This window comes from Phocoena sinus, chromosome 19 (assembly GCF_008692025.1).
Source record: "Phocoena sinus isolate mPhoSin1 chromosome 19, mPhoSin1.pri, whole genome shotgun sequence".
Classification (NCBI taxonomy): Eukaryota; Metazoa; Chordata; class Mammalia; order Artiodactyla; family Phocoenidae; genus Phocoena; species Phocoena sinus.
Genome location: NC_045781.1, coordinates 12,082,518 through 12,092,352, shown reverse-complemented (window position 1 = coordinate 12,092,352; position 9,835 = coordinate 12,082,518). Strand labels below are relative to the sequence as shown.

At 58.3% G+C, this 9,835-nt stretch overlaps 1 protein-coding gene across 1 annotated transcript; it reads right to left on the bottom strand.

Annotated features, from left to right (window-relative positions):
* Nucleotides 1-57: 57 nt before the first annotated feature.
* On the bottom strand, nt 58-7,578 carry HIPK4 (homeodomain interacting protein kinase 4). Its single transcript, XM_032613229.1, has 4 exons — nt 7,114-7,578; nt 3,397-3,753; nt 1,660-2,490; nt 58-1,126 (listed from the first exon to the last, which is right to left on the bottom strand). The coding sequence occupies exons 1-4, from the start codon at nt 7,576-7,578 to the stop codon at nt 947-949; spliced, it is 1,833 nt and encodes a 610-aa protein (XP_032469120.1). The 3' UTR covers nt 58-946.
* Nucleotides 7,579-9,835: the final 2,257 nt, after the last annotated feature.

Here is a 9,835-nt window from a genome sequence, read left to right as displayed (position 1 = left end):
CTTCACGCATGCTGAGCCCTCAGCATGTGACCGGTGTGGTTTGGTATGTACTGGATGCTCAGCACGTGGCTGGTGACCAGCGTGGGCTGGCGTGTGCTGAGCCGTCGGCGCCCAATGCACGTGAGCTAGCGTGTGCTGAGCAGGCGCGTGTGACCTTGAGGGCTGGCGTGAACCGAGCCTCACGGAGCCAGCGTGGCACAGCGTGCGCTGAACGCTCGGCACGTCCCCAGCCAGATGAGCGCCTGTTGAGCCACTGCCGTAGCCCGAGGGCGGACTCGCACGTCTGGACACGAGAGCACGCACCAGGCGTGAATGTACATACACCTGCTGAGTGAGCTTACACTTCGCATGTCCCAAGCATGGATGAGTGCATGCCAAGCCTGTCACGTGTGGCAAAGACAGGTCAACAGACGCTGAGAACCTGGCATCTGGCAAGCTCAGATTGGCACCTGCTGAGCACTGAGAATGTTCTGAGGGTGGATTCTTACGTGCCAGGCACTGAGCATATTTAAGGGATGGGTCAGTGTGCCAAGCACAGCCTCCAGCCTGAGCCAATGGCTGACTGGGTGCAGCATTAGAGAGCAGGGCCTGGGTGCCCCCCTGAACCCCACCCCCGTGCCAGTCCAGGCCTCAGGCAGGGAGGACAGGCATGAGGCAGTGCTGCTGAACAGTGCTTTATTGAAATAAACAGAGGCAGCAGGGCCAGTGGGGTGCAGCCCCCTTCCTGCGTCCCTCTGGCCGAGGGGGCCACGGGCCAGACCCCAAAACCCTCCTGTGTTCGGGGTGTGTGTGCAGGCATGCACCGTGAGCGGGGTGGGGGGAATGGGGTATTTCTGGATAATTATCTTTCTGTAAGGATAATTTGTCGGTTCAGGGGATAGCTCTGAGGAGGGGATGCCAGCCCCGCTAGCGCATCACCCAGTGATGGGCAGGGGTGGAGTCACCATCAGTGGTGCCCGCCGACGTGCTGCACAAAGCTGGTGGCCCGGGGTGGACCATGCGGGTGGGTGTGGCGTGGTAGGAGCCCCTGAGCCCGTGGTCCCCCGACGCCCTCCAGGGTCCAGTCTGGCTGACCCAGCCATTCCCCAGGACAGCTGCTGAGGTCGAAGAACTCAGGGCCTGGCCTCTGTTGGGGAGAAGACATGGGCATCAGCCAGGAAGCGCCCCCCACCCCACCCCGGAACAACCACGCTGCCCCTCATGGACTCCTTCTGATCCCAGCTGCATCCCTGTCAATTCCTGAGGACGATTTTGTACATCCTGAACCCTCATCGCATTTTGGAGGCTTAAATGCTGTGTGCTGAGACCTTAATGTGTCCTGAAGGTGTGTTTGCTGAGGCTCTTTTTCTGGGGTGGGGGGGCTGAGCTGTCCCATGGCCTTTGTCACTTCCCGTATGTGGATTACTGTGTTCTGAGTTTTTACACAGCCTTAATGTGGGTTCGTGTTTGCTGAGCTCCATCGCATCCTACGGGGATATTAGTGTTTGCTGAGCCTTGTCACATCCTGAGGGTGGGCTAGCAGTGTGTGTTGGATCCCGAGCCAGCTGCGGGCCATGCAAATGTACGGGAGGCAAAGTTGGTTCACTATGCCCCGATCCTAGAGCTCTGGGGAGGCCCTGATCCCAGAACCACCTGCATCCTAGCTGCCCCCTGGGTCACCTCAGCATCCACGGTCGTGTCCTTGATGTCCGGCCCATCCCTGTCCCACTGCGGGATGGCAGGCAGCTCCGCAGAGGCCCCTCGCCGCTCTCCTTCCACGCAGCCGCCGCCCCTGCACGGGGCGTCTTCCTCGGGCGAGGCCTGGCTCAGCCGGATGAGGTTGCTGAAGTTGGACTTGGAGCCTGTGGGTGGCTTGCGGGCCTTGTGGTGGCCTGCCAGGCGGCTGCCGTAGAAGGCCAGGATGGGCTCGGGGCCGGACTCGGGCACCCGGCGGCCGGCAGCAGCGGCCTTGAGCGGGGCCAGCACGTCGGGGACGACGTCGGTGCGGGTCTCGCCCCACAGCCCACTCCCCGCCTCCTGCAGACTCAAGTCGTCCAGCTGATCGATGGCCTTTTGCACGACCGGTGCCTTCTCCTCCCGGAACAAAGGCCCGCTGCCCAGACCCACGGTCTCCTCCTCCTCGGCCAGACCGCAGTAGGGGGGCCTGTCTTCCGCGGCATCCACGACAGACATAGGCGTCTTGCCCTCCACCTGCAGGGAGAGGCGGCAGCTGTGCAGCGAGAGCTGGTAGTAGCGGGTGGTCTCATGGGCGCTGCGCAGCTGCTGCATGGACACGAAGGGGTGGCGCAGGGCGGCGCTGGGGCTGATGCGTTCGTGCGACTCCCACGTCAGCATGCGTTTGATCAGCTCCACCATGCTCTTGAGGTCGGCGTGCTCTGCCAGCGCCTCGCGGTCGGGGAAGGTCAGCCGACGGACTGCCCTGCCGCCGTTCACCACCTCTATCTGGTCCAGTGACTTGAGCATGTACTTGCGGCGCTCCAGTGGGCGCACCTGGTGGGACGCAGGGTGGGGCAGGGGTTGACATCGAGTCCAGGACTTGGGCCCCAGGTACTTCTGCGGTGGAGCCCACATGTGACCCCCCCCAGCGTCCATTGGGCCCTCCAGCCTGGCCCAGAGCTCTCTCGTGGCTATGAAGTCCACCCACAGGAACCTGGACTTCCAGTTCTGCCCATGATCTGACTTGGAGCTCCCTTGCATCTGGGGGGGCCACACCTGCTCACTAACACCAGAACCCCTCTAGTCTAATCCAGACCCCTCCTACTGCTGCAGGAAGGACAGCTGACTGTGATCTCTGGTCCTCCTCTTGTCTAACCCAGGGGTCTCACTGACCCAAGTTTCACACCTTGCCCCAGCTCTCCAGTCCTCCCTCGAGCCATGGGTCCAGCCCCTACCAGCAGCTAGCAGAAGGGCTGCCCTAAACCTCTACTGCTCCTTGGAATCAAATCCAGATCCCTCCTGCTGCCACAGCTGATCCCCACATCCGATCCCAGCCCTCAGGCCTCCGAGGAGTCAAGCCCAGACAATTCTTGCCAAATTCTTTAACCACGACCAGCTCGGGAGTTATCAGAGGATCTGCCATATGCTTTCGGTCCCATCTTTGGTCTCGCTCAGACCCCTCTCTCGCTGTGACAGCTCCCACGGCTGGTCCACACTTCCAGTCCTTTCTGCTGCTCAGCCAGACTCTTGCCACACAAGTCTGATGACCACAGTCACAGAGGTGGCAGACAGGCTGCCCTGACTTCCAGTCCCACCTGGGGTCTCCCTCGGATCCCTCTGGCTGTGACAACCCCCGCAGCTGGCCCTCAAGTTTCCAGTCCTCTCTGAGATCTAACCTAGATTTTTTTCTTGATACGGCAGCTGCCTCGCTGACGGCCCTCACCCCACCTGCCCCCCTACCTTGGTCTCAGCCAGGTAGTCGGCCGAGGACTTCAGCTGCCAGGGGTTGGTGGCGTCGGGGTGAGGGTTGCGCTTGAAGAAGTGGTGGGCCTTACAGGCGGCGTGCAGCACGTGGGGCTTGGGCAGGCCCTGGGTCTCACAGATGTAGCGCACCTGGTCGTACTCGTTGTTGCCTGGGTAGAGGGGCCAGCCCAGGTGCAACTCAGCCATGACGCAGCCCAGGGACCACACGTCCACCTTCTCACAGAAGGGCAGCCCCAGCAGAATCTCGGGGGCCCGGTAGAAGCGAGACTGGATATACGGCCCCTTGACGTAGCGCACCTCACTGAATATGCTGGCCGAGCCAAAGTCGATCACCTGAGTGGAGGGAGGGAGGCAAGTGGGCCGGGACAGCCGATCGATCTGAGCCTCCCCGGCCTCTCTTGCCAGTGTCTTTCTGCATCTGCCATCTGACTGTCGCTACATCTGTGAATCCTGATCTCTTGTTTACGTCCCTATCTGTCTCCTCCAGCCTTTGTCTCTGGTTTGCATACTCGTCTCTCTGTCTCTGTTTGTCTCCACTAGAACTTATGTCCACGAGGGTCGAGACCTGTCTCTTTCTCTCTCACCCCATGCCTTGTCCATCAGCAAATCTTGCTGGCTGGGTAGAGGGGCCAGCCCAGGTGCAACTCAGCCATGACGCAGCCCAGGGACCACACGTCCACCTTCTCAAAGAAGGGCAGCCCCAGCAGAACACATTCTGTTCTGCCCACTCTGCATCCCAGCCACAGCCCCACCCTAGTCCTGTCCTCCCCCTGGCTAGACTAATGTAAGGGGCTCCTTGCTGGTCTCCCTGTTCCTCCCTCTCCCTCCAGTCTGCTTCTCACATGCAGCCCGAGGGACCCTGTGACCACCTAAGTCAGATCACGTCCCTCTCCTGCTCAGAATCTTCCTGTGGCTTTACCACATCCTGTGATAAAAGCCAAAGTCTTCACCCTGGCCCACAAGGCTCCAACAATCTGCCCGGTCCCCTCTCTGCCCGCACCTCTTCCCACCTTCCCCCTCACTCACCCAGCTGCAACCACACCAGCCTCTCGCTATTCCTTGAAGAAGCCGGACACATTCCCAGTTCAGGGCCTTGGCACTGGCTGTTCCCTCTGCCTGGAATGCTCTTCCTCCGGATGTCCACATGGCTCCTCTCTCTCACCTCAAGTCTTTACTCAAATGTCACCTTCTCAGGGAGGGCTCTGCTGACCACACTATTAAAAACAGCACACCCCTCCCTTCCTAACCACCTCCCTAGCCCTCTGCTTTTCTCCATAGCTCTTGACACCATTTCACGTACTACATATTTTTACTTTTGTATGGAGTTCATTGTCTCTCTACCCAACTAGGATATCAGTCCCACAAGGGCAGGGATTTTGTCTGTTCACTGCTGCATCCCTAAATCCCTAGAACAGTGCCTGGCACACAGTAGGGGCTCAGTGAAGAGTGAATGAATGAATGAATGAATGGGCTTTTTGTTCCTGTCATTCTCTTTCTTTCTGACTCTTGTTGGTATCTCTCTCTTTTCTTTCTTTGCCTCTTCGTCACTTGTCTGTGTCCCTCAACTCTCAGTGTGTCTCTCTGTCCCCATCTCTGGGTCGTCCAACTAGAAGGACACCTCCCTGACACCCAGGTCCTCTTCTGTCTTCACCATCAAGCATTGTTAACACCCCACACGGGCCCCTGGTTCATACAGGTGCTTGATGAACACCTGTTGAACTAACATCGTGAACGACTGAAAGCCCTTGTCTCTCCCGATGCCTCTGGGGCGATCTGCCATTTTTCACTCTGAATCTCTGTGACTCTCTTAGTCCCCGCCTCAGTTTCCCTCCCTGAGTTTCTCTGCTTTTCATTCAGCTATCCCTCACCTTCTATTTGCAGAAGGCAGTATGACGAAATGGTTATTAACCTGGACTCTGAACACAGATGGCTGAGGCCTGAATCCCAGAGAGCTTGACTGACCCTGATCATTCAGTCAACGTTCGTGGGATTCATTCATTCACTCCACAGATGCGGTAGGGGTGCCAACACTGGCCAGGTGTTGTAGCTCTGTCCTGTCTGTCTCCTGCTATGTTTGTGGAAAACCTTCCTTCCTTGGGTCTCTAACCCTCCATCTGTTGGGACAGAATGATCTGCCTTTTCCTGTCTCTGTATCTCCCTGTGTCTCTGACATTCACTGAGCACTGACTCCATGAAGGCGCTGTGCTGGGAGATGCCGGGGACACGGTGGTGACCAACATGCCCCTAGCTCCGCCCTCACGATGCTCCTAGTTCAGAACCATCACCAGACAGAAACAAACCCATAAGCAGACAGAGGGGTCAGAGCCGGGTTGGGGGAATCCAGGGACCTGCGACAGCGCAGAGGAGGTGCCTGTGTGCCCAGCACAGGGTCAGGCCCAGAGCAGGCATTCGGAAAATGTTTGCCGATGCACAAACTCATGATGAAGGATGCTGCTGCCATCCTTCCAGTCGCTCAGGCCAACAGGCTTTCATCCTCCCTCAAGCCCTCTCTTCCTCTCTCACACTTCACATAAGATTTACCAGCAAGTCCTGTTTTAAAATCTACCCTGAGGGAATCCCCTGGCAGTCCAGTGGTTAGGACTCAGCACTTTCACTGCCGGGGCCAAGGTTCAATCTCTGGTCAGGGAACTAAGATCCCGCAAGCCTCGCCTTGTGGCCAAAAAAAAAAGATCTACCCCAAACCCACCCCCATCCCCGACCTGGACTGGGGCGGTCACCCCGCACTGTCTTCCTGCTCCTGTCCCCTCAGTCTTTCCCCCCACTGCAGCCAGAGGGAGCCTGTGAACACCTGCGTCCAATCACAGCCCTCCTCTGCCCAGGACCCTCCTATGGCTCCATCCTATATAGAATAAAGCCCAAGTCCCCTCTGTGGCCCACAAGGCCCTGTACGACCAGGTCCCATCACCTTCCTGATCTTATTTCCTCCCTCTTCCCCTCAGTCACTCCGTTTCAGCCACACTGGCTTCCTCAGTGCTCCTCAAATACATATACTTGGTCCACTCCTACCTCAGGGCCTTTGCACTGATTCTTTCTCCCAGATGTCGACACAGCTCCCTCCCTCCTTCAAGACTTCTCTCAAATGTGACCTTCTCAGGGAGGCCTCCCTGACCACAGCGTCGAAAGTTTTACTCATCACCACCCCACCTCCTCCTCCTCCCTACTTTATCTTGTCTCCTTCTCACTCATATACCACTTTTTTTTTTTTTTTTTGCGGTAATCGGGCCTCTCACTGTTGTGGCCTCTCCCATTGCGGAGCACAGGCTCCGGACGCGCAGGCTCAGCGGCCATGGCTCACGGGCCTAGATGCTCCGCGGCATGTGGACACGAACCCATGTCTCCTGCATCGGCAGGCAGACTGTCAACCACTGCACCAGGGAAGCCCTACCATATTTTACTCGTTTACCTTGGCGACTCTATCTCCCCAGCTAGAATGTCAGCCCCACAGGGACAGGACTGGGCCAGAGGAGCTGAGCTAAGAATTGAACAAGGACGGGGGGACCTCAGGGCTGAGCGGGAGAGGATGTCAGAATTGGGGTGGGGAGACGGGGATTTCAGAGCCAGGAGGTAGGGAGAGCCATCATGGCCAGGGAGGGAGAGACCTCAGGGTTGGGAGGTGGGACAAGGGGAACCTCAGCCTCAGGAGAGCGTCCAGGGCTGGATGGCCACGCTCACCTTGACCCTGAAGGGGCAGCGAGTCTGGTCCACCAGCATGATGTTCTCAGGCTTGAGGTCGGCGTGGATGATGGCTAGCTCCTTGAGCCGGGCCAGGGCTCTGAGCACCTGCAGGGTGACCGTGCGGATGTGGCGGGCAGGGAGGGGCTCAAAGTTGTTCTCCTTCTGGAATTCGAAAAGGTTTTGCTCCAGCAGTTCAAAGACCAGGTAGAACTTGAGGGCGTCGTGGAAGAACTCGAGGAAGCGGATGACGTGGGCCTCCTCCGGGTCCAGGCCCCTCATGCAACGCAGCAGCTTCAGCTCGTTCTTGATGATACGGTTGCGGTAAGCATCGTTCTTCAGGATCTTGATGGCCACCATCTCGCCCGTGCTTCGCCGCCAGCCCTTGGCCACCTCCCCGAAGGTGCCCTTGCCCAGCACCTCGATGATGTCATAGCAGTCAGTCTCCGACTGGATGGTGGCCATGGTTCCTCTGCCACCAGACACTGCCCTGCTGCCACCTCCGCCCCACGGGCTCTGCTTCCGAGGCCTCCTGCCCTGACGCTGGCCCCGAGGCCTCCCCAGTGGGGGAAAGAGAACCGCACTCGTGCCTCGCCCTGCGAGGTTCACCCCCACCTCCCTGACAACCCCCAGACACCTGGGCCACAGAGCAAGTCTGCCAGGGGGTGCACCCCTACCCCGAAGACCTCCTGGCTTGGGATGAGGGGCCCCAAGCCCCCCTGAATGGGTTCCAGCGTTGCTAAGTGGCTCTGGTTCTGTTGCTGGAGACCTGAGCTCCTGGCTGGAATGGGGGGGTGGGATGGCAGGTAATGCCCCCTCCCCCGTCCAGTGGCGGAACCCTAGAGGGGCTGGACAGGAGAAGGGTTGACGGAGAGGGGAGTCTGATCGTGGGCCTCAGGCATAGAGGAATGGGACATTCCTAAACAGAGGTGAGGAACGGCAGGCTTCCCGAGCTAGGGGATTTGTGTGTGCATCTGTGTTCAGAAAACAGCTGCCCCTGCCTGTGGCTGCCCTGGGGAGGCGTGGCTACGGGGGGCCATGTTGCAAAGGGTCTTGAATGCCAGGCTAAGGAGTCTGGACTTTGTCCTGAGGGCACTGGGGAGCCACAGAAGTACTTTGAACAAGGAAGGGCAGGTTCAGATATTTATTTATTTATTTAAATTTTAGCTGCGCCACGCGGCTTGCAGTTTCTCAGTTCCCCGACCAGGGACCGAACCCGGGCCACAGCAGTGACAGAGCCGAATCCTAACCATTAGGCCACCAGGAAACTCCCCAGGGTCAGATCTGAGTATCAGAAAGCTACTGTGTGAAGAAGAGTAGATTGGAGGGGGCAAGAGTGGAGGGCCCCAGCCTGCAGCAGGGCCCAGGTGGGAAGGTTGAGGAGGCGGGGGAAGAGGCAGATGGATGAGACACACAGGAGGCCAGGTTGGGGGGAAGGAGGGAGCCGTGCAGGGCTCTGGCCCTGAGAGGGATGGGACATGGACCGGGAGCAGTTTGGCAGAGAGGACGTTAGGAAATTTAACATTAAAACATTTAAAAGGGTATTGAGTGTTGTTGGGTTGTTTGGTTTTTTTTTTGCGGTACGCGGGCCTCTCACTGTTGTGGCCTCTTCCGTTGCGGAGCGCAGGCTCAGCGGCCACGGCTCACGGGCCCAGCCGCTCCGCGGCATGTGGGATCTTCCCGGGACGGGGGCACGAACCCGCGTCCCCTACATCGGCAGGCGGACTCTCGACCACTGCGCCACCAGGGAAGCCCGGTTTGTTTTTTTTTAGTTTTTATTTATTTATTTTGGCCATGCGGCTTGTTGGAATCTTAGTTCCCAAACCAGGATTGAATCCAGGCCCTTAGCAGTGAGAGCACAGAGTCCTAATCCCTGGACCACCACCAGGGAATTCCCCGTTCTGAGTGCTTTAGAAGCCTTATCTGATCCTTACAATATACATCTCAATACCTCTATTTTATGGAAGAGAAAGTAGAGGCCAAAAGAAATTTTTTTAATGCCTAAGGTCACCCAGGTGGGTGCCAGAGGCAGGTTTTGACCTTGAGCAGTCTGGCTCTCGAGCCAAGCTCTGAACCACTGGACACAACCTCCCAGTGTCCAGGAGACATCAGGGGGGTGTGCAGAGATGCAGACGTGCACTGGAGGCCCGAGTGGACCCAGGAGAGATTTGGGGAATTATCAGCACAGAGGTGAGGAGTGGAAGCCGAGGGGAGGGCGACATGGCCCAGGGAGGGTGTGGGGATGGATGAGGGCCTGGGAGGAGCCCTGAGGGCCCAAGGGACAGGAGGAGAGAGAGGAGGAGTGCGGGAGAGAGAGAGAGAAGAGAGCGCTCAGGAAGGAGGAAGGAGCCCTGAGAAGTCTCAGAAGACAGAAGAGACCCTGAGCGTGGCCACAGACAGGCCACTGAGAGGCCCTGAGCGTGGCCACAGACAGGCCACTGAGAGGAGGAAAACCCCAAATGCTGGGGGCCTGGGCAGGGGGTGCGCACCAAGAACGTAGGTAACTTCTGCCATGTTTGGTGCACATGAAGAGGAAGCATGTGATGGGTAGTGAGTGACCCAAGGCGGGGTCGGCTTGAAGGAAGCCAAGTGGGGAGTTTGGGACAACTCAAGGGCACTGATCTATAGCCCTTCTTCCTCTAGAATGGGAGGGCGGAGATGTGAAGAGAGTGGAGGAGTGGCTATAGTGGCATCAGGGGGAGATTCGGGACTAGACAGCTTG